The sequence below is a fragment of the Corylus avellana genome, chromosome ca11 (genome assembly GCF_901000735.1).
Source record: "Corylus avellana chromosome ca11, CavTom2PMs-1.0".
Lineage (NCBI taxonomy): Eukaryota > Viridiplantae > Streptophyta > Magnoliopsida > Fagales > Betulaceae > Corylus > Corylus avellana.
Genome location: NC_081551.1, coordinates 13,592,324 through 13,617,730, shown reverse-complemented (window position 1 = coordinate 13,617,730; position 25,407 = coordinate 13,592,324). Strand labels below are relative to the sequence as shown.

The 25,407-nt window shown below is 37.6% G+C and overlaps 1 protein-coding gene across 1 annotated transcript; it reads right to left on the bottom strand.

Moving 5' to 3' along the window:
• Nucleotides 1–4,633: 4,633 nt before the first annotated feature.
• On the bottom strand, nt 4,634–19,940 carry LOC132165104 (ultraviolet-B receptor UVR8-like). The gene is made up of 10 exons (XM_059575606.1): nt 19,564–19,940; nt 18,704–18,780; nt 14,018–14,096; nt 12,204–12,263; nt 11,930–12,031; nt 8,380–8,473; nt 5,152–5,194; nt 4,998–5,043; nt 4,850–4,896; nt 4,634–4,744 (listed from the first exon to the last, which is right to left on the bottom strand). The coding sequence occupies exons 1-10, from the start codon at nt 19,808–19,810 to the stop codon at nt 4,634–4,636; spliced, it is 906 nt and encodes a 301-aa protein (XP_059431589.1). The 5' UTR covers nt 19,811–19,940.
• Between the last annotated feature and the right edge of the window lie 5,467 nt (nt 19,941–25,407).

Sequence of the window (25,407 nt, the reverse complement as noted above, 5' to 3'; positions counted from 1 at the left end):
CCGATGAAGCCTTTTGAGGAAGTGGTGAGGTGGGGAGCGGCAATAGGGGCTCAAAGCTTCTGGAAACTCCAACGGCAGGCGCTCCCGCTGTCTCTGAGTATCGGGAGGTGCTAACCGGGGCTGTTCCTGGGTATTCCGGCAGCGAGGGGATAATCCTGGGGTTGTAGAATCATCGAGAGCAAAGATTGCCGCTAGCCCATCATCTTTGACAGTGTGCGAGATTGAAACTAGAATAGTGGATTTATCTTCGACTGAGGCAGAGGTGGAGGATGGGTTGACAAAAGGGATGGAAAATATGATAGGAGATTGTGTGGATGTTCCTTTAGAAAACCAGAAGGACAGGAACAGTGGATCCCCTAATGCCAGCATGGAGGTGTCTATTGTTCCTCATTTGATGGAGAATTCTATTAGTCTCAGGGAGTCCAGGTTGACAGGTCCGAAATTGGAAGAATGAGGTGGAAGAGCACAGTCCACTGGCGTGCTGTCCAGCTAGGGGTTTCCGGTGAAAAAGGGGTCTAATTCTGCTGATATATCTCTGAAGCTTGTGGAGGAGTTTAGTCATTATGTGGGGATCTCGTGTGATGGGTATGAAAGGAAGCTTTCAGAGCTGTTCTCAACTATTATTGCAAGTAATGAAGGAATGGGAATGGGAATGGCCTCAAATACGAGGAAAAAAGGTATGAGAGAACTCAATAACCTTGCATGCTCCATTAATTATGACGGCAATGCTGGTAGGGGGAGGGCTAAGGGAAGAACTCTTAGAGATTTGTCATGAAGCCTAGGATTATTTCTTAGAATGTGAGGGGTTTGAATGAGGGCAATAAGTGCTTGAGGGTGAGGAATATGCTTAGGCAATGGAAGGTAGACATTGTGTGCTTACAGGAGACGAAGATGGATTTGATTTCCAGCAGTTTTGTGAATAATTTGTGGAGTCGTGCTTACGTTGATTGGTGCTTTGTTGCTTCGGATGGAGCTTCTCGTGGCATTTTGGTGATGTGGGATAGAAGGGTGGTTTCAAAGATCGAGGTCTATGTGGGGGAGTTCGTTGCAGCCTGTTTATTCAAGAATGTAGAGGATGATTTTACATGGGCTTTTGCGGGGGTTTATGGCCCAAATTTGGATTACTTGAGACGTTTTCTTTGGGAAGAGTTGGCTGGCCTTTGTAGTTGGTGGGAGGTGCCATGGGTTATTAGAGGTGATTTTAATGTTACGCACTATCCTAGTGAAAGGTCGGGGGGAGCGTGGTTCACTAACGCGATGTTAGAGTTCTCGGACTTCATCTCCGAACAGGGGCTTATGGACATTCCACTTGCAGGAGGGACATTTACTTGGTCCAATGCTCATTCGCGGTCTAGGATTGATCGTTTTTTAATCTCCCCAGAATGGGAAGCCAAATATCCTAGCCTGCTTCAAAAGAGGTTGCTTAGATTGTGCTCGGATCATTTTCCCATCTTGCTTGATTGTGACGGTATGATCGGGGGTAAGAGGCCTTTCAAATTTGAGAATATGTGGTTAAAAACTGATGGTTTTGTGGAAAAGGTGCGAGCTTGGTGGTCTTCTTACAATTTGTTTGGCACTCCGAGTTTTATTTTGGCACGAAAGCTTAAGATGTTAAAGATGGATATCATAAGATGGAATGAGAATGAATTTGGAAATGTGAATGTTATTTGCAAAGAGAAAGTGGAAGAATTGAAGGCCATGGATAGATTGAAGGAAGAGAGAGAATTGGATGAAGAAGAGAAGAATAGAAAAAGGGTGATTGTTAGGGAATTGGAGATTGCTCTTTTATAAGAAGAAATTAGTTGGAGACAAAAATCTAGGATCCGTTGGCTCAAGGAGGGTGATAAGTGCACTAAGTTCTTTCATCGGATTGCCAACTCTAATAGAAGATGCAACTCCATTGAATCCTTGTCCATTAATGGTGTCCCTTCTTCTAATCAAGACAACATTAGGGATCATGCGGTACATTTCTACAAGTCTTTATTCGCTGAACAATGCAATTGGAGGCCTAGGTTGGACAACCTTAACTTTGATTGTTTGGGAGCGGGAGAGGCTGATCAGCTAGAATGTTCTTTTGAGGAAAAGGAAGTGTTGGAGGTAGTGAAAGGTATGTATAGAGACAAGGCGTCGGGGCCGGATGGTTTCTCAATGGCGTTCTTCCAAGATTGTTTGGAAGTGATCAAGGAAGACATTATGGCAGTTTTTTCATAATTTCATACTAGGGGTAAGTTCGAAAAAAGCCTTAATGCTACTTTTATTTCTCTTATTCCAAAGATTCCTGGAGCTTCCGAGCTTAAGGAGTTTCGCCCTATTACCCTTATTAGTGGGATGTATAAGATTATTGCCAAAGTTCTTGCTAATAGAATGAGGAGGGTGGTGGATAGGGTGATATCAAAGCCTCAGAATGCATTCATTAGAGGAAGACAAATCACGGATTCGGTTCTTATAGCAAGTGAATGCCTGGATAGTCGTATCAGTTATGGGGAATCGGGTTCGCTTTGTAAATTGGATGTAGAGAAGGCTTATGATCATATTGACTGGAAATTTCTTTTGTATTTATTGAGGAGATGTGGATTTGGGGAGAAGTGGTGCTCTTTGAGCAATGTATCTCGACCGCTCGCTTCTCCGTTTTGATCAATGGTACTCCTGCTGGTTTCTTTAGTAGCTCCCAGGGGTGTGGCAGGGAGATCCATTGTCTCCATTTCTGTTTGTCATGGTTATGTAGGCGTTTAGTAGGATGGTTGCTGCTGCCACTGAGAATGGTTTCATTTCGGGCTTTTCCGTGGGAAACAGGCCATCGGAGAGGGTCAACATTTCTCATCTCTTGTTTGCAGATGACACGTTGGTATTTTGTAGGGTGAATCTTGATCAAATTCGTTCTCTTAAAGCCCTTTTGGTTTGTTTCGAAGCTATTTTGGGTCTAAAGGTGAATATGGATAAATCGGCTTTGGTCCCTGTAGGTGATGTGGATAATATGGAAGAATTGGGCAGTGTTTTGGGTTGTGAGACGGAGTCGTTGCCTTTGAAATACCTGGGACTCCCCTTGGGTGCTCGCTTTAAGGCAAAATCTATCTGGGATGACATTTTGGAAAAGATTGATCGGAGGTTGGTGAGCTAGAAAAGAATGTATCTTTCCAAGGGAGGTAGGGTCACTCTTATAAAGAGCACTCTCTCTAATCTTCCTACTTATTTCCTTTCCCTCTTCCCTATTCCTGTCTCGGTGGCTAAGCGTATAGAGAAGTTCCAATGTGATTTTCTATGGGGAGGTTTAAATGATGAATTCAAATATCATTTGGTTAAATGGGATAAGATTTGCTCTCCTATTTCCGAAGGAGGTTTAGGGATCAGGAAATTGAGATTGTTCAACCAAGCTTTGTTAGGGAAGTGGCTATGGCGTTATGCGCATGAGAGAAGGGCTTGGTGGCGAATGGTCGTGGATGCCAAATATGGATCCGAATGGGGGGGTTGGCATTCTATCAATATATCGGGGTCTCATGGGGTGGGCCTTTGGAGGTATATTAGTAGGGGGTGGCGGATGTTGTCTAGCCATACAAGATTTGATCCAAGAGATGGTTCCAAAATCAAATTTTGGGATGATGTTTGGTGCGGAGAAGCGTGTCTTAAGGATGTTTTTCCAGGCCTTTACACCATTGCTAATGCTAAAGATGCGTCTATTGCTAACAACTTGGATCTCACGGGGGGAGCTCTTCAATGGAATGTTAGCTTTTCTCGGTTGATTCATGATTGGGAGTTGGAAGTGCTAGCCTCGTTCTATACTTTGTTATACTCTCATAAAATGAATAGGGAAGGAGGGGATAAAATGTGGTGGATTCCGTCCAGTAAAGGGAAATTTGATGTTCGATCCTACTATAATGTCTTGGCTAGTACTGAGGCTAGTCATTTCCCATGGAAGAGTATTTGGCGCATCAAGGCACCCTCGAGAGTGGCCTTCTTTACTTAGACGGCGGTGTTAGAGAAGATCCTCACAATCGATAATCTTAGGAAAAGGAATCTCATTGTGATTAATAGATGTTGTTGTGCAAATCGGATGGGGAAACGATTGATCATTTTCTTCTCCATTGTGAGATTGCTCGCTCTCTATGGGATGCTATCTTTAGCCGATTTGGATTGTCATGGGTCATGCCTCAAAAGGTGGTGGATTTGTTCGCTTGTTGGTGGTCGGGAGGGCGTTCACGAAGTGCCGTTGTGTGGAAAATGGCTCCCCTTTGCATAGTATGGTGTTTATGGTTAGAAAGGAATGCGAGATGCTTTGAGGATTCTGAGAGATCTTTGGAGGACCTCAAGGCGTTTTTCTTCTACATGCTTTTCACTTGGACAACAGCTTGGCTTGCTCCTTTAGTGATTAGCTATCTTGATTTCCTTGTTTTTTTTTCTTCTCCTAATTAGGGGTTTTCTCTTGTATATTCCCTGTGTACTTGGTTGCGCCCCTCTGCGCTTTTGATATATAAAATTTACTTATCAAAAAAACACTGTTACGGTGGAATAAATTGTTTGTGGTCACGAGAAAGAAAGGCAAACCACACCATGTAGCTTTAGTTTTCTTGCTCTTTATAAGCACATGATCATGAAAATTTTTAGAGAAAATTAAAACTACTAAAATTTGAGAAAATAATCAATTACTTGTCAGGACACACGTGTGATAGCCACCACATGCAACTTCTTCTGAATACGGCAGGTTGCTAGTCATGGAACGTGCTGTTGCATTTTTCACCTCTGCAAAGCCCTGAATTAATTTCATTGAGAAATAATAAAATATGATTAAAAACTGACTGAAGAGTTCAAGAAACTATGGGTGAAGAACAATTTAAACACTAACTATGTGACTTACCACTTTATCTACTGCTCTATCACCAAAGATAAACAAAGAGCCATTTTCTGCAAAATTTGGAAAAATGTAGGATACAACATGCAGATTTTAAATGAGGCAAAAGCTTCAGTACAGAACAATGGATCAAAAAAAAGTCCACACAAAATACCATCAATGCATGCTGAATGCAGCAATCCAGCAGCTACATTTTTAACCTATGTATCGATCAATAAATGGAACTTAACCACCATTGTTAATGAAAAAAATGACATTGATTCAGATATGATCAATCAGCAATTCAAATTACAAGAAGTAAATAACACCTTAATCCCCTCAAGATTCTTGATAAGCCTTGGTGTGTATTCACTGCACAAAAAAGATATGTTAATACATTAAAAAGAAGTATGGCTGGGTAGCATTGAAACTTCCTCAAAGGAGACAGGCTTTGTGTGCAGGGAGCCTCCATGTCAAAGACTAACGTGTTTTTAAGACTGCTGCTTAAGGAGACAGGCTTTGTGTGCAGAAGAAGTAAAGCTACCAGTTTCCAAGCTTACAAAGTTTTGTATTAGCCATGAAATTAAAATCCTCGAAAGATGATTGAAAAAAGTGACAAGGAAGTCTTAGAAGATTTAGGGGTGTTCGCAGGGTAGGATGTTTGATACAGTTCCGAAGTGGGTTGTGAAGGGAGCCTAGGCTACATCTCAATGTGAATATTTAAAACTCAAACCTGAATTGAAAAGCTTGTCTTTGAAAAGCTAGTCTTTAAAAAGGAAACCTTTGGAGTCCGATATGGGGGTTAATTTAAGCAAGGGGAGCAGGAACACATGCTTATTTCATACGCTTGTGTCACATAAAAGCGTTAATTTTATATAGATTTTAGTAGTTGATAGCACTCTTTTCTCTGAAGAGGAAAGGAAGAGGAAGAGATAATCCAGTGAGAAACTAAAAAAAAAAACGGATTGAGAAAGTTCAAAGGGACTTTTTATGGGGTGGAGTTGATGACAAATTTAAGTTCCATTAAGTTAGTTGGTTGAAGATTTGTACTCAGTTGTCTTCCGGAGGTTAGGGAGTTAGAAATCTAGTTTAGTTTAACCAGGCTCTCATGGGGAAATGGTTATGGCATTATGCTACTAAAAGGGAGGGTTTGTGGAGATTGGTGCTCGAACGAGGTAGCGGGCCCCTTTGTACTCCTTGTGTATATATATTTTATAAGAAATGTCACTATCATTAAAATAGCGCAAACGGGTGCAACTCTAGTACACAAGTAGTACGAAAAGAACCCCTAATAAGATGAAAAAGAAGAACAAAGATTCAAAAAATTTGCAAAACTAGAAACAAGCAAACTATGATGGCCAGATATCCAAGTCCAGAAAGTGTCGATCACAGGCTTTTGCAACTCGGTCACTGAAGCCTCATCTTCGAAGCTCCAACCTCCAACCTCCATACTTCCAAAATTGATTTGAACCAACATGTTTTACACTTGAAATACCTGGTCCCTCCTCTTGGTGGCCCACAGTCCAACATCAAAGGAAAATGACCTGACAAGATTCTTGGCAATCACCTATGAGAGACATCAAGAAAATGTTCTTCCCATTCTGGAAATAGAAGGAATCTAATAATTCTAGACCACACTTGCAATTCCCAATTATTTGACCAAGTATAATGTCCCCCTACAAATGGAATATCGAAAAGGCCCTGCTCAAATATGAAATCTTGCAAAAGTATGTCTAGAATCACCTGATTTTTCAAACCAAACCACATTAAAAACCTCCCCCAATACACCACATCAACTACCACCAACTCATCAAACCAACCAATTCATCCTACATATACCTCCTTTCACCATCATCATTAGGGCCATACACCACCCCAAACACCCAAACAAAATTATCATCAACATTTCTAAAGGTGCAGGCAAGTATATAAGTCTCCAAATAATCCTCAATCTTCTCCACCACCCGCCTATCCCAGTTTAACAGCTCTCCACTTGAAGCCCCTCTCAAAGCCATAAAGCACCCATCCACATGTTGACAATCCCATAGACTCCAAACCACCTCCCTAGAAATATTCTCCAATTTTTTTGAGGATGGTAGCTTTAGGAAAGATATTAACTTCGAATAACTTGAGAAAGACAGGAATCATAGTGGTAAACTAGTGTTGTATCTGTAAGAGTAGGGAGTCTATAGATCATATTCCTCTTCATTGTGAACTAGCAAGAGAGTTATGGGTTGCGTTTTTCTGTCTTTTGGGGTAGAGTGGATTATGCCTAGAAAGGTGATTTCGGTATTGGATAGTTGGAGAGGTCAAGTAGAAAGACGAGAAATATTAGAAGTTTGGAGGATGGCTCCTTTGTGGTTAATGTGGTGTACTTAGAGAGAGCAGAATGCAAGACGCTTTGAAGATTGTGAGAGAACGGTGGAAAAACTTGAATCTGTTTTGCTTAAATCCTTTTATGCATGGATAGCAGTCTATAGTAGTTCCCTTTTTTCTAGTTTCACAGAATTTTTGGACTTCTTTTCTTCTTTTTCTTCCTTGTATGGGATATATCCTGTAAACTCCCTATGTAAACAGGTTGCGCCCCTTTGCACTTTTTAATGACACTGATACTTATCAAAAAAAAAAAAAAAGAAAGCAAGTTATGCTTCTGGTTTAGTATTTCTTTCGAAAATAGAATTGAGACCAAAAAAGTGACTTTTTTTATTATTTTTGTTCATCTAGAAAGTTGCTTTGGGAGATATTTTAGAAGTTTAAAATCTAATCAAGAAAATGGAAAAAATATCGTTGTTGGTCTTGTATGTGAAAAACTAGTGGTGAGACATGTTATCATCATTCGCTACATTGCACAGTGGCTATAGATCTTCAATTACTAGCGTCTTCACTTTTTGGGATCCACTAGTTGATGCCTAAAATGGTTGCAGAGCTGCATTCTTATTGGAAAGGAGCCTTGATTGATATACAAACTTTAAGATTTAAAATGCAGTTCCACTTATTTTAGGTGGACTGCTTAGAAGGAGAGGAAAAGTTGGAGTTTTCATGGCGTTAAGCTTTGTCTGAATAAGCTTAAGCTAATTTTTTAAGATCTTCATGTAATCTATGATTGCTTTAGGCAATATCTCTACATCCTTATGGGTATTCTTGATCTTTTCAATTTATTGTAACCATTAGAAGCACCTTTTGTACACTTCCAAATTACTTGAGCTGTTCTGCTTGTTCCTTTTTAAAAAATAAAAAATAAAATAAAATTACACCACCACTTTTAAATCACTTATTGTTACAAAAACTTAAAAAGGAAAGAGTGAATGTAATATTTAATTAATATTCTAACACTCTTGTTCACATGTGAAACCAGACAACATATGAAATTTTTTAATGAAATGGAAGATTAACTATGGAGTTAAATTTGGACTCATGACTTTAGTTTTGATACGATGTTAAATAACCCATTGTCCTAAATGCTTAACTTGATAGGAAAAGATCTACTTAATCATCTAATAAATATTCTATCACTTATAAACTATTGTTCAAGAAGAAAGTAAGAAAGAAAATACAACCTGGTATTTTTGAAGAACCCTAAAATGCTCGACTCATGGCCATGCCCAAGTCTTCCAGAGTCTCCTAAACCCCAACTTAAAGCCTCACCGCCATCTAGTGAAGAATATAAACAATGACCAAGATAAAATAAATGTTATTTCCACAAGCATAAGTTATTTGTAAATAGCAACCAAGAAATAATCACAACTATGAGCTTGTGTTTGTTCAATGCGTATAGGAATGGGGAAATGAGATCTCACTTTCCCACGCTATCCACTCCCACGCTGGATGTGTGAAATCTACTCCTATCCCAATTTACTTAAGTATAAAAAAATCTTGAATAAGTTGATTTACGCACAAATACAAAAAACAAAATCTTTCTCTCTACCTATTTATTCACTCAAAACATCAGGAATAAAGGCATCAACAATTGACATATTGATTCAATAGGAATACCCAAAAGTTGGAAATAACAAGAGAAACACATCTCTAGAAATTTTATTCACCAAAACACCAATTTTTGAAACAAAGCCAAAAGTTGCCTTTAAATAGGCTACAACTCCTAATGCTATGATTATTAGGACAACCTAATCGAATTAAATAACGATTCATAATTATTACAAATAAAAACTCCTAATATTTAACCAACAATAATTCCTAATTACTACAAATAAAGACTCCGCCAATGACTAAGGATTTCTAAAAATAAAGACTTTAAAATTCTTAATAACATATTAAGATGGAAAAAACCTCAAAAAGGAAAAAAACACATAATTTTCAGGATGCGTTCTGCATCACAAACCCATGAAAACCAAAAGTTGTAATGGAAAAAATGAGGGAGCAAAGAAAAAAGAATATTATTTTTTCACTCTTCTCTCATACTACTTCCACCCTTCACTGCTAAAATTACTGATTTTCACCAAAACTATCATTGCCGGACCCATTACTGCCATCTTCTGATTTGCCAAAATTGCCACCACTATCCACTGCAAAACCCTCTGCCAAATACACCACCCCCCTTACCCAACACCACTATCTCCAATGCCAGGTCATATGACTTGCACCTTGAAAGATTCTTGGGCAACCAGACATTTCTTTACCTCTCTCTCTCTGTGTGTAAATCCCAAGATCACCATTTCAACAACCTTCAGCCATAACCAGTACTGTCGACCATAATTCACAAGGACATTGCCACTCTTCAACAACCTCACCACCACCACACCTCTTGGCCAGTAATTATCCTTTTATATTATCTATTTCTTTTCGAGCAAGAAGGGGGATTAATTTTGGCAGAGCTACAGACACAGATTTTGGCGTTTGCTGGAATCTTGATTCAGATTTTCCTGGAGTTGTTCAAAAAAGCTCCAAATATATATACATATTTTTTTTAAATAAGTAATTTAATCTCATTGAAAAAGCTCAAAGGGGCGCAACCCTAGTACATATGAAGTATACAAAAAAACCTATATTCAGTAGAAAAATAAGAACGAAGATTCAAAAGGCCAGAAAAACTAGACCAAACAAAAAACAGAAAAACAAACAGCAGACTCATGAGCCGCTATCCATGTGTAAAGATGGTTGAATGTTATGTTTTTCAGCTCCACCACTGAAGTCTCTCTATCTTCCAAGCTCCATCCATTCCACTCTCTCCAAATACACCAAATTAGACATAAAGAAGCTAACCTCCAAACTTCCAAAATGTCATAGCGCTTCCCATCTAACCTCCTCAACTCTCTCGCCCTTCTAGGCATAACCCAATTCACAGCAGACAAATTACATACCGAGCTCCATAAATCTCACAGTGAAGAAGAAGGTGATCAATAGACAAAAAACCAAGCTCCATAAAAATCCAAATCTCCTACAACTTTCTCAAAAATCCATATTGCTTGATGAAATGCCTATTTACATTTTAACTCATGGAATTGTTCAATTGTTTTTGACTCGTAGCAAAGATTGTATGTGAGGCAGCAATGGTGATTTGTTATGAGTGAGCGGAGCAATTCTATAGCTTTCAGAAACTAAATATGCAAGACATGAGGGGCAGAGAGATAGAGGATCTCACTCTACCCCTATTTTTAATAAGTAATGCAAGTTCATTAAAAGGGCAAAGGGGCATAGCCCTAATACACAAGAAGTATACAAAGATAAAGCCTAAACTTCAATAAAAAAAATAAAAATAAAAAAATAAAAAAACTCCAAAAATTTAGAAAAACTTTTCTTTTTTTTGGATAAATAATCCATTTCATTTATGAGTGCAGATGAGCACAACCCTAGTACACATGACATATACAAAAAAAAGTCCCCATACATGATAAAAGAATAACAAAAAACCCCAAATTCAAAATAGTTAGAAAATCGAGAGATATTATACACCACAGTTTAACTCAAAAGCGATTTGACCAGGGTGTTCGCGTAGCGACTCAGAGAAAAACGCTAGCCACATCTGCGCTATCACCCCAAAATAACTAGTTAATTTGTAGCATCCCTAGAATTCATTATAAAGCTTAGTTTCACCTAGTAACTAGGCAATGTGGAACTTAAGCACTCATGACTATCTTTATAAACCACCCACTCTTTGTGGGCTATTTCTCATCTTCCCAATATGGAACCGGGGTCTTACAAACTCCCCCTCTTAAATTCTTGACATCCTCATCAGGGTCACGTCATGTAGTGCACCAGTATCACATGACTTGGCATTACTAGGTGGCTCTAACGACCTAGGTAAAAGCGCGAGTTACAACTGCGCTATCACCCTAAAAGGACTAGTCAATTTGGAGTTTCCCTAAAATTCATTAGAAAGCCAAGTCTCACCTAATAACTAGGCAATGTGGGATTTAAACACTCATGACTATCTTTATAAACCACCTACTCTATGTGAGTTATTTCTCATCTTCCCAATATGGGACCGGGGTGTTACAGTTCATGAGCTTTTCCCTTGTCTTCTCACAATCTTCAAAACATAACATTCCGCTCTTTCCATATACTCCACATTAAGCACAGCAGGACTATCTTACACACATCTAGAACCAAGCATCTACCCACCTGACCTCACCAACAATCTAACACTAGTATTACCCTTGCAGGTATAACCCAATGGACTTCGAATAGGGTAAAAATTGATCCTCCATAATTCTCTTGCCACTTCGCAGTAGAGTAAAAGATAATCAAGATTCCCCACTTCCCCTACACATGGAACACCATTCCACCACTATGACTCTTTTCTTTCTCATATTATCCAAAACTTTAGAAAAACTAGCAGCAACAGACAAACTATTCTACACTACCACCCAAGCATAAAAGGATTGGAACATCCTCTTTCTCCTTTTTCCTTCTAAACCTAAACCAATTATCAGTACACAAAACCCTAGCAATGGTTTCCAACTGTGACCAAAAACAAACAAATGTACATTCACATTATTTGACCTTGCCATACCAACACAATGTAATAGGAATCACAACTTGGGAATCAGAATTCTAAAAATTGTGATCCAATCCCCAATTTTCATTCTTGACAGCGAAACAGGTCTTAAAAGATGATCTAAATTTCTACAAGTCTTTCCAGTTTCCTACCGGTAACAGCCACCGAGTGCTCTGAACCTAGAGATGCCATCTTAATGGTGACTCCATTCAAGCATTCTACTTTAGTTGGCAGAGGAACTACTTTTGGTGCCCCTGCATAACAATGCAACATATGCATTAATTCAAACAAATACCAGTTGTTTACTAAGTACCTAAACAACTACTGCAGCAAAGAATATATGTGCTTAATAATGAAATATAAGATGGCAAGTTCAGCAGCTAAATTATATCAACTATACCAGAAAAGTAGAGGTTTAGATGTTACTTTTTCCAAGGCCAAGTTGCCCATTCGAGTTTTTTCCCCACATGTAGAGTTCTCCATCCACTACAAGAAATGGAAAAGAAGAATGCACTTACTTACAAAAGATACTTAAAAAAGAAAAGGAACCCAAGAAAAAGATGATTGACTCCATAATTTTACTAATCCAGATACATTCCTGGTCATTAAATGCAAAATCCTTGACAAAAGACTGCTTAAATGCAGTTTTTGCTCTAATGGGGCAAGTTTGACTCTAACAAAATGTTCAACAATTTCAGATATGCAGGTCAAAGTAAAGAATGATTTGCACCTTGAGCTTACCTGGGATCAATTAACAGTTAACCAGAAAAAAATATACTGAGATCAATTAACAGCTAACCAGAAAAAATAATATAAATCAAAGTTTTAAATATAGAATTTCATGGATCAATATTTAGCTACAAAATGCAAAATCATATACAAAGTCTCTTTATATGCAAAAGGGGATGCAGTAGAAATTATAACAAACTCAAATTTTTATAAATTACAAACATCAAGGTTACAAGTTATTACACGCATCTTGAATAAAAAACACTCTCACAACCTGCTCTGAAACTGAACTGATAAAGGGGCTTAATAGAAATAATTCATCACTGAACCCTCATACTAGCATTTCAATATGAGGCAAGAGGCAACAAACTCCTCAACCCTAGCTAAACCTCAAGGAGAATGAAGAAGCAAGGCTAGTTACTAATTCTAAGAGAAGAAAACAGGTAACCCCTTCAAAATTCATCAACAATAAGGATCTTCAATTAAACAGATAACATACCCAAGTTCCTTCTAAGAAACTGATGATAATGATAAGCAGCATAGTATCCTTGCTGGGAAAAGGTGAACAGCTTAATTGTTGATGCTCTGAAGAGAGGTGAACATCTCAACTATTATTATTCTAAAGAAAAAATGAATGCATCCAAGATGAGCTAATGCAACAAAAAGAGAACTAAAAATGTTTGATAGCTTCAAGCATCTTTTGTAAGTAAGTTGCCTAATCCTTACTAGAGCTTCAAACCATCAACGTTTCTCATAAAAGATGGCCATAGGCACTCTATTTTGCCATCTAACGTTATATTGCAGCTTCATTCATTTAGGAAAATCACAATTTCAAAAGCTTATGCTACAAAAGATTCCTTTATATCAGATAAATTCTCTAAAAGGTCTTATATCTAGAATACCAATCAGCCTACCTTTATGCGTCAATGATGCCCACAATATACTCATAATGCATTGTCATGTAAGTCTTTCATATTGCAATTACATAATTAGGTCAAATACATAACTTCATTGTGATCAGGATGTTGATGGGTTTTCTCTCTCTCTCTCTCTCTCTCTCTCTCTCATATATACACACACACACATGGTATCAAAGTGAGCCATATGCTATTAAAACCGGATAACTCAAAAGTTTTCTTCGTACAGCCACTAACATTAGTTGTACAAGTGCTGACGTCAAATTGACAGACAAAGCCCTTTTTTTTTATAGGGTTTTCGGTTATTTTTGGCCGAAAACACAAAGTAGACAAAACTTTTAGATGGGTGCTCGTTTTATGATAATTGGAGAATATTGCTTTTAGTAGTATAATCGAGGCAACTATAAATTTGGACTTATGCTCTATTTTCATCTGTAAAATATGACAGCTTTGGCAGTTACTTTTCTACTGTCAAATATATGATATACCCGTGGGAAATAGAAAAATATTTCAACATAAAAGTTTTCAATGCATCATTTACAAGCAAATGAACATTCACCAAGTTCCACAAGGATTACATTCCTCACTGCATACCTGTAATAGCACAAGAGTGATGATAACCAGCACAAATTTGCACAATTTCCTTCTGAAGCCCAGAAACCTCAACTGGCTCCTGCAACAAGAAAGGCAGGTAAATAACCAACTACAAGAGACACTATAGGCCATGCAGCAATGAACTATGCACCCAATAATAGAAGACCCTAAAAAATTCATTTTTTTTAACACAAAGAGAGCACAATTACCAATTAAAGACATGCTTGTAAAATTCAAATAGACAGAGAAGATGCATACATAGTGGGGTGAGGAAGAGATAGATTTTCTTCTTGAGCTAAATCCAAAATAAGATTTTAAGATAAACTAGTTTCCAAGCACAATAAGCAACTTTTGGGCATAATAGGGTGTAGCAATAACAAGCAGTCATGTAAAATGGTCATAGGCTCATTTGCAACTTATATCAGTAGCTTAATTAGTAGATAGATGCTCTAAGGTAGTCTATAGTTAGACTTACAATAATTCTAGCCTCTTTCGCCGAAGAACTTCATAATCCATAATTATTTCATGTTACTTCTCTATGTCGTGCCTTTTTAACTGGGAAAAAAGGAAACAAAAGAAAATGTTGGAATCACTAGGATTAAAGTTTTAAAACTGCAAGGGTTCCACATTTCAGATCCAAGATCTAAATTTATTAGGATAGCAGCCAATTATGCTAATTGTGTCCAAGTTCCTCATTCGTGCCGAAAATTTTACCATTTGATTTGAGATCTTCTTAAAATTCTCAAAATATGTCACTTGCACCTTTGTGCACCCAAGGACTCTCACTAATTTCACCCAACCTAACATTCACCTCCACCGGATTATCAATTGTTTTACATCTGAGCATCCTTGTATCTTAGAAAAGATCAAGGATGTATTGTCGTTGGGAGATATATATATACCATGTTTCAACTTTGCCACCTCAACGCCTAGAAAATAACTTCAAACTATCCAAGTCTTTTTATTTCAAATTCAATTTTATAAGTTTCGTATATCATCTACATAGACGATAAGAGCAGTGACCTTTCCTCAAGAAGAATGTTTGATAAAAACTGTATGAGTAGCTTGACTTTGCAATCAAATCTCTATATAGCTCGGGAAGACCGCTCAAACCATGCTCTCGAAGATTGTTACAGACCATACAACGCCCGCTTCAGTTTGCACACTTTACCCATAGAAAAGGAACATTCAAGTCTAGGGGGAGCTTTCATTTTAACTTTTTCATCCAGATCTCCATAAAGGAATTCATTTTTCACATCAAATTGGTGCAACAGCCAACTCAAATTTGCTGCCACCGAAAGTAAAACTCGAATTGAGTTCACCTTTGTTACAAGAACAAATGTCTCCTCATAATCAATTCCGTAGGTTTGTGTAAAACTTTTGCAACCAATATGGCCTTGTATTGTTTCATGGAACCATCGAACTTATGCTTAACAATAAACACCCACACGCATCCAACTGCCTTTTTCCCATTAGGCAATTCAATAAGATCCCATGCATTATTTTTATGAAGGGCTTTCACCTCTTTCCTCGACTTTGGATCATTAAGTGCCTCATATAAATTTTTAAGAATAGACACAGACGACAATTAAAATACAAAGCAACAATATGAGCTGTGAAAGATGATGATAGGAAACAAAATTAGATATAGGATGTTGAGTACATGACCTAACTCTTTTTCGTTCAGCAATAGGAAGATTCATATCATCGACAATAGGAATAGAAGAGTTTAAATCACAAATAGAAGTAGTATTACCTAAGTCAGATCAAATGTTTGGCAAATAGCATGGGAATAAACTCTCAACTCATCCACTAGCAGCTCATACAACTCATTAGTAGGAGACTCATCAGCAAGTGGTTACTATTTGTCAATCTCCAGCTCAGGAGCAAGGACAGGAAAAGGAGTATTCAAAGGAAACTTCTCTTCACTCAAACTCTCCCCCTAGAAATAATTTTGGGTGGATCAGAAATATGATTGCAACTCCAAAAAAAAAAAAGTAAAATCTATCGAGACAAAATGTTTTCATGATGGGGGATGATAACATTTATACCCCTTTTGAGTAAGGGACAACCCACAAAGATACATTTAAGAGCACAAGTCAAACCACAAATGTGAACAAAACAAGCATAACCAAACACCTTTGAAGAGACACCTTTGGAAGTAGATAAAGGTGGGGAAAACACCTCAAGAGATGTCTTGAAATCTAAGACACGAGAGGGCATCCTTTTTTTTTTTGATAAACAAGTGATTCATTGAAAAGTGCAAAGGGGCGCAACCCTAACATACAAAAAGTACACAAAGAAAGGGCCCACTAAAGGCAAAAAGAGGAACATAAAGATAAAAATTGAGGCATGGTGGAAATCTTAGGCACACTACAAGTAACGGTCCAATGGAACAATGTTTGAATAAGCAAGCTCTTCCATTGACCTTTCTTGATCTTCAAAACATGCATTCCACTCTCGTCAAATAATCCACACAAGACACAATGGTGCTATTCGCCACACCTCCTAGCTAAAATATTACGACGCTGACCATGCCAACACACTAACAAATTTGCCACCCCTCCAAACATAATCCTTGTGACATCAAAAAGAGTAAGTATTGCACTCCATAATGCTCGTGCCACTTCACAATGAAGGAGAAGATGGTTGATAGACTCACCACTTTGCTTACACATGCAACACCATCCCACCACAATGATACCTCTTTTACGCAAGTTGTCTAAAGTTAGAATCTTTCCTAGAGTCGTTGTCCACATAAAGAAACTAACTCGCAATGGAACTTTGACTTTCCATATACTCCTCCACGGGAAAGAGGAAGTTTCTGTTCCCAAAGAAGAGAGCATGCGAAAAAAAGACTTTACCTCAAAGATATTTCGTTTGGAAGGATTCCACAACATGCAGTCCGTCACTCCCATACACCTGCGAAAAGCATATAACTTCCCAAAGAACGTTGTCACCACCTCTACCTCCCAATCTTGGACAGCTCATAAGAAGTGAACATTCCACTGTATGCTGCCATTGGACAGTTGCATATTATCCTTAACCCATGCCTCCTTATTGCTAGCTATTCGAAATAATTCAGGAAAAGCTTCCTTCAAGGGCTGATTCCCACACCAATTATCGTGCCAAAACCTAATATAGGAACCATCACCTATCCCAAAACTGATAAATCTCGAGAAAACTTCCTATCCTCTCCGGATGTGTTTCCACACTCCCACTCCATAAGGACCCTCCACCACTTTGGTACACCAACCGCCATTCATGTACCCATGCTTGACCTCAACCTTTCCGTAGCATATCGCCATAACCATTTACCCAATAAGGCAAGATTAAAAGTGCGCAAGTTTCGGATGCCCAAACCTCCATCTTGCATGGGCGAACAGATTTTAGCCCATTTCACTAAATGGAATTTAGTCTCCTCATTTAGTCCACCCCATAGGAAATCTCGTTGTAGCACCTATTTATGAGATATTCAACAATAAAGCATAACCCCAACAAGATTTGGAGACATGCATATCAAGCACTAAGGACCTAGTTACCTTTAGAAGATGTCGATTTCTCTACTCAGAAACTTTGTTTGCTAGGGAGCATCAACACAAATGGTTTGATGGATAATGCCATATTCAAGAAAATATTTATCGAGATTACCAGGCATTGTAGTTTGTTTGAATGGTTTAGACACAAAAAATGTGGAGGCACATTACTCTCTCCTTCACCTCGTTATGTAGCCTACCACACATCTTATTATATAGGGTTAGAGAAATATCACAATGACCAAAATATCCTCAAACCCTAATGACTCACAAATCCTAATAACTCTTTTAACACTCCCTCATATAAATCCAGATTGAGAGAAACAAGCAAACGAAAAACACCTAAAAAAACATATTGACCTAGAAAAACGTACTCTAACACTCCCTCTCAAGCTGGAACAGCTTGGAGCACACATTACAAAGATTCATAAAGATAAAATAACAAGAAAATTGTCTAAAAACTTCAACGCCAATTGAAAACTCGCCGGAAACCGCAATGGGCGGTCGGATCTCGACGCAAAACACTAAGGCCGGTAGGATCTCGCCGCAAAACAACAAGGACCCGTCGAAACCCACCGCAAAACACTAAGACAGGTTGGATCTCGCCGCAAAACATCAAGAGTAGATGGGATCTCACCGCAAAACACCAAGGCCAGTAGAATCTCACCGAAAACAACTAACCGGTCAGAAACCACCGCAAAACACCTAGGCCGGTCGGATATTGATAACAAACGACGATCACGTTTCCCGTGATCAACCAACAACAACGAAAAATTGAACGGGAACTACTCCCCTGAGCACCAAACCCGATAATAGCTCCATGTAGCCCAAAACAACACGAACTGGACAAAAACACCACAAACTAGCCTCAAAACAAAGTGAACTGAACATGAAACTTGCTGAACCGGTCATAAAACCCACTGAACTGGATCTAAAAGAGACTGAACTGGAGCTGGAATGCATAATGATGTTCATCAACATCCAATGCATGCTTCCTAATCCTATAAGTAGATTAAAAAGACCTGATAAGAAGAATTAAAAGAGCAATAACATAACTGTAGAACAATTCATAATAACTATCATTTGGCTAAGTATTAAACCAAACAGACAAAAGGTTAAACAACTATGCAAAAAGATCAAGACACCATACAGTAGAGTAAATTTTATTATCTGATACGCCAAGCTGTCCAAAATCATTAAGACCGGTGGCAAAAACGCTCCCAGGTTCTGTCAAAGAAGGAGGATAATTTATAAGCCCCTGTTCTACACAGTTAACCATCTTCACAATCCATCACCAATAAAAGAAATATCATTATTTCAAAGAAAAACATTGTGCCAGATAAGACATTGTAATAGGAAAAAACCAAAACCAAAAACAAAGAGCAAGATTAGAGATATGAGAAACATTAAGAAAGAGTCAAATGATGAAAGTATTTTTTTTTTCTTTTTTTGTAAGTAATTTAAGAAAGAAACAAACCAGTTTAGAGGAAATATCCTCCAACCCATTTAAAATGGTGTCAAGTGTTTATAAACATTTAAAACGTACAATAAATTTTTAAGATTATTAATAGCAGTTTATTAACTTAGACTAACATTTTAAATGTTTATAGACACTTGGCACCATTTTAAATGGGTCGGAGGATATTTCCTCCCGACTGGTTTGAAAAATAGTTCACATTTCTAATTGTCCATATTTTCTTGCTTTTTTTACTCGTACTAATAATGTGAATTCTCTTTTAATGATATCACAATTACTTTTTAAAAATAAAAAATGAAAACATAGTTTGCACCATTACCATTAAGCAGCACATAACAGCTCTAGCAAGAGTCTCCCTAAATTGCATTTCCTTCATTAAATAAAGAGAAAACTCCTAAAAACTCACATGCAGTATACTCTCTTTATGTTCCATAAACTAAGGGAAATCAAATTTAGTCAACAAAAAACTTTATCTTTCCTGGGGGAGACAGAGAGAGAGAGAGAGAGAGCAAAAGGAATTGGGTTAGAAGGACCTGCTAAGAAGAGGGTGTGAGCACCGCCACAAGAGATGGCCCTAAGGCTTTGGTCGCGGAACGAAGAGCAGATAGCAGGCCTCCACTGAGAGTCCAAGCCTCCAAGCCCAAGCCTCCCGTAGTCCCCATTCCCCCACACCGCCGCGAACCGTTTTCCTGACGCCTCATTCGACATCCATCTTCCGAATCTCCTTGTTTTCAAATCCAATCTCCTAACAATTTGCCAACCGCAACCTCTATTCCACATTTTCTCCCAAATTTGGAAACACTACCAGACTAGCATGATATCATTGAGATGAGATGACAACTGAGAGGGAGAGAGAAGAAAAAGCGAAGCAACTTATGGCTCCAAGAACTGCAACGTCCTTCGGAGGACCGTATCCATCCATGTGTACGCAAGTAGAAGTTGGTATCGTCGGTTTCCCTTTTTTTATAATTTTCTTTCTTTCTTTCTTTCTTGGGAAAAATATAAAAAAGCCTCCCAAATTTCGATTTAGCCCCTAATGTTTCAAAAATAATAAAGAAGCCACCCAAACTACCAAACTATTGCATTTTGGCCACTCCATTAGTCAAAACCATCAGTTTTTACGGAAACTGCAAAACGACAACATTTTGTTACGGGTAAGTTACTACAATGCCCTTTTATGAAAAAAAAAAATTTTGGGGAAAAATATAGAAAAACCCCTCAAACTACCAGCCATTTTCATTTTAGCTCCCTAATGTTCAGAAAGTGATAAAGTAGCCCCCAACTACCAAACAATTGCAATTTGGCCACTTCGTTGGTCATTACGGTCAAATATGATGGAAAATTCAAAACTACGTCGTTTTGACAATGGTAAGTTACTAAAATGCCCTTTTAGAAAAAAAAAATCAAATTAAAACAAGCACGCAAAACGGCGCCGTTTTGCTTGAAATTAGGGTTTCTTTACACTTATCAAAACGGCGCCGTTTTGGTAAGTGTTAGGAATTAAAAGAAAAAGCCTTAGACCCCACACAGAAAAAACCCCCAACCCTAGCTTATCTCTCTCCCCCAAACCGCCGGCCACCACGTCGTTCTATCTCCGGCAACCTCCTCCCTCAAGTGAAAAAAACGCAACGCCCCCCTCTCTCACTCTCTCTCAAAACCAGCTGCTCCTACCACCACCATCCATCACTGCCGGCCACACCATCCAGTGGCTACAAAGTGCCACCGAAAAATTCTTACCCATTGTAAAAATCAAACAAAAAAATCACGTTCGTAGATAAACAACACCGATCCGACAGCTATACCATGAAATACAATAAAAAGATTGAGTTATGGGTAAGATTTACAGGCTGCCGGAGATAGAACGACGTGGTGGCCGACGGTTTTGGGGAGAGAGATAAACTAGGGTTGGGGGGTTTTTCGTGGGTTACCTGCGTGGGGTCTATGATTTTTTCTTTTAATTCCTAGCACTTACCAAAACGGCGCCGTTTTGCTTGCTTGTTTTAATATGATTTTTTTTTTCCAAAAAGGGCATTTTGGTAATTTACCCTTGCCAAAACGATGTAGTTTTAAATTTTTCATCATATTTGACGGTAATGACTAATAGAGTGGCTAAATTGCAACTGTTTGGTAGTTTGTGGGCTACTTTATCACTTTTTGAACATTAGGAGGCTAAAATGAAAACGACTGGTAGTTTGGGGGGCTTTTTTATATTTTTCCTAAAAATTTTTTTTTTCATAAAAGGGCATTGTAGGAACTTACCTGTAACAAAATGACATCGTTTTGCAGTTTCCGTCCAAACTGACGGTTTTGACTAATGGAGTGGCCAAAATGCAATAGTTTGATAGTTTGTGGGGCTACTTTATTACTTTTGGAACATTAGGGGGCTAAATCGAAAACGGCTAGTAGTTTGGGAGGCTTTTTTATATTTTTCCCTTCTTTCTTTCTTTCTTTCTTTCTTTTTTATTTTTTATTTTTATTTTTTATCTTTTTTTGATAATTTACTTGTCTCCTATCATATATTTTTCTCTTTTATTTTTTTTGGTTTTGCTATTGGTTCTCTCTTCAAATTTGCATTACCAAATTAAATTCTTAATTCTCATACATGAAAACATAAAGAAGTTAGGATGGGTTTGGGTTAATGATTTCAAAAAATGGGATTTAAAAATAATAATTTTAGAATATGTGATTTGAAAATGTAATTTTTAAAATTGTGATTAAATATTTGGTAAAATCACAATTTAGTATTTAAAATCGAGCGTTTTTTTTTTAAAAAAAAACAAAAGGTAACTAATAGCCTGTGATTTGAAATGTATATTTTTCTATATTTTCAAATCGCAATTTTTTAAAGAGTAAATATATTATAAGTCCATCAGTCAACCCTCCAAAACTAAAAAATCTAGGTTTTTTTTTTTTTTTTTTCAAAAAATTACTCCCCAAGTCAATCGAAATGCCAATAAAATTTCTACCGTCAAAATTGTGTAACCGCCGTTAGATTGGTTGAAACGGTGTGTTTTACTAAAGGTCATATCGGTCGAATTTTTTGATTCTACGTGTCCACAATGAACACGTCGGATCAAAACTCATCGTTTTGGCACAATCCAAAACGGTGAGTTTTGGTTGACTTGGGGGTTTTTTTTTTAAATCCCCAAATCGTTCATCTTCCCCGACAACCTTCCCAATCAAACCCACATTTCCCCAAAGCACCCACGGAGACCCACTGACGGGACAGAACCCACCGGCCAACACTCAGTCCGACGTCCAACACTCAGTTTGGCATCACTCAGTCTAGCGTCAGTTCTCCGGCTAGGGTTCCGTGTAATCAGAATTTTTTGATTCAAAAAATTTTGGTCCCGACTAGAGGTTGACGAAGGTATTTTCTGAAAATTTTTTTGTGGGTTTTGTTGATTTGAAGAAATGGAAGCTTTTTCTTGTAGTTTTAGGATGTTTTTTGTTGTATTGGAACCTTATTGTCGAAACCCCCATCCCTCAAGATTTTTGTCAAATCTGTGTTGGATTTATATATTGCATTGTTGTATTGGATTGGCAATGGGTGTCGTCATGGAATTTTTTGGTTGTGGTCCTGGAACTTTTTGATTGTAGTTGGTTCATATTGGTTGTGGTCCTGGAATGAGACAAGTTGATACTTTATTTCATTATTAATTGTGAACATTTTTAGGCTTAGTGGCTTTATCCATAATAGGCAAATGATATAATTTTGTCGTGTTTTGTCCTTTGACAATTGGAAGAGGTAGGTCATAGAGAGGGTTTGGAGTAATTACAACAAGAATGGGTGGTAGTTTGGCATTTGTTGCACATGGGTTGGGTGATTGTCCACTATTTATCACGTTTCAATGTGCATAGAGAAAATATATACATGTAAACTTTCATGCAGTTTTGAAAATATATCAATGCACATAAAGTGCACCAACTCCACTCTCTCCAGCCGAGTAATGCTTAGCATCTACTTGTTAATTGTTGCCTGCCTTTGATAATATAAGCCATAATATGACTTTTACTGTGATTCATATTTCATATTGGTAATTTTATGGCAGATAACTTAGTTTTTTCTTCTTTTTGTTTTTTCAGTTTTTTTTTTTTTTTTTTTTTTTGAAATCTTATTGGAGATTTAACTCCCAAGTGAAGGGAGTTAATGTAATAATTGGGGCAACTTTTTTTTTTGAATTAGTGTTTTATATATATATATATATATATATATATATATGTATATATATATATATATATATCTTTATGAGTCAAAGAAAAACTGAAGAGGTTTTGGAAATTAACTTTTAGCCAAAAAAAAAAAAAAAAAAACAGAATTGCTTCGGAGAAGTTGTCAAATGTGATATATTTGGATTCACAACTATTTGGAAAAGTTCTAAATAAGATTCATTTTAATGTATCTAATATTGTTCCAATTGTGTTAGGAAAGCTACACATAAAAGAGCCTGCATTTTTGTTCATATGTTTTTTTGATCTTTCATACCATTAAATACATTGTAGACATTATTTTTTCTTACACTCTTTCATATGTTTACATATATGGTTGTCAATATAACCATCCATCATGGTGGGATAATGAACCATACGTCCATACCCCATTTACGTACGTTGGTGGTGACGTCCATCAAGTAAATGGGTATGATGTTGACTATTTGTGTCTGTAGGAAGTTAGATAGCTGGTTCGTGATTTAGGATACTTGAACGACGTTAGATGTTGGTATAACGTCGAGACAATCATGAACAAGTGATACCTTTGAATAGTGAAGCAGACATTGTAGATTTTTTGAACATTGTTGATAGTTATAAATCAGAAGAAGTTCATTTATATGTTGAACATATGGTGGACAATACTGTAATGGTAAAGAAACATTTCTTTTTTCAAGCTCCTAAAGGACAAGATGGAGAAGGGTGGTGGGGTAGATAAAATACCTAGGGCTCCCCGTGAAGATGGAGATGGAGAAGGATAAGATGGAGAATGCGAAAATTCTCAATCAAGAATTTGTAAAAGCCCACGAGTTAAAACTAGGGATGCCCGTACTGTTACACTATCCAAGAAAAGGACCTCCACCGACTGTGCATCTTCAAGCGAGCAAGCAAGTAACCACCAGCCGAGGAGGTACACATGATTCTATTCTTTTAATTCTATTTATGTTTAGTTTATTCTTTTAAATGGAGATTAGGTTAATCAATACAATTTTTTTTATTCTTTTAATTGGTTTTCAAGAAGATGAAGGAAAGCAACTGTTGTTAGGACTCCAACCAAACAAAGGACCATTACCGCAAGTGCATCTCCAAGCAAGCAAGCAAAGGGCATCCACCGACGAAACAACTCCAAGCAAGCAAGCAAGCAAGCGAAGGACCTCCACAATGGGAGGTACACTTAATTATATGCCCCTTTTTTTTTTTTTTTTTTTAGTTTTGGTAGTAGTAGCACACACACACACACACACACACACACACACACACATATATATATATATAGGTATTAAAAAATATGTTATGCCCTACCAATCTTGATGGGGCGATGATTATGTTTGTTGTTGTTGCTCATTTGTTAATTGTGGTGGTTGTTGATCCTTTTGTTATTTATTTATTTTTTTAGTAAGAAAAATAAGAAGAAAAACATACAATGCTCAACCTATTTTGCAAGATGAAGAGAACAATGTTAATGTCGGTGTGGAGGACAATGTAAATGTTGGTGTGGACACTGTGCCTAAAACAGGTACAAAAAACACAAGACGTGGTAGGCCACGAAAGACCAAAGTGGTTGAGAATATTGATGAAGTCATCAAGGAGCTATTTAGTGACTTCGAAATAACTGATGGCTAGGATGAAGACCTATTCTACGATGCTGATGAGGTCAATAAAGAAAAGGATGGAACGGCAAACTAGTGGGACAAGGTTGACTGTAACATAAGTGAGAAAGGAGTCGAGATTGGAGATCAGGAATTTGATGATGAAAGTGATGGTCTTGCAAGTTTGCAAGGCAGTGATTTTGACGATGCTGGAAAAAAAAAGAAAGAAAAGAAGCGGTATAGGCAGTTCAATGAGAAACATGACTTAAAAATTCTAGTGTCGTTTGAAATTGAGGATCAGTTTGCAAATACATATTCCTTTAAGAGGGCACTGAAGACTTATGTTATGCAGAATGGGTTCGATTACGACGACAAACACAATGACATGAGCAGAGTTAGTGCAGCCTGTAGAGAAAAGCATTGCGCATGGACGATTCATGCCTCTATTAATGTTACAAGGACTTGTATACAAATTAAAACTTTCTACCTGACTCATATTCGTGGTAATCAGTACGAAAACACCAGATGCGATGTCAAGTATCTTGTTCATATGTATAAGAAGGACTTCAAGGATGACCC

Excerpts from the sequence above, each read along its gene's own strand:
- LOC132165104 (XM_059575606.1), bottom strand. The coding sequence starts at position 19,810 with ATGTGGAATAGAGGTTGCGGTTGGCAAATTGTTAGGAGATTGGATTTG. Across the intron at positions 14,097-18,703 it reads ATAATAAAATTTACTCTACT|GAGCCAGTTGAGGTTTCTGG; the intron begins GTATGGTGTCTT and ends TTCTTGTTGCAG. Across the intron at positions 5,195-8,379 it reads GGGTTCTTCAAAAATACCAG|TGAATACACACCAAGGCTTA; the intron begins GTTGTATTTTCT and ends TTTTTTGTGCAG.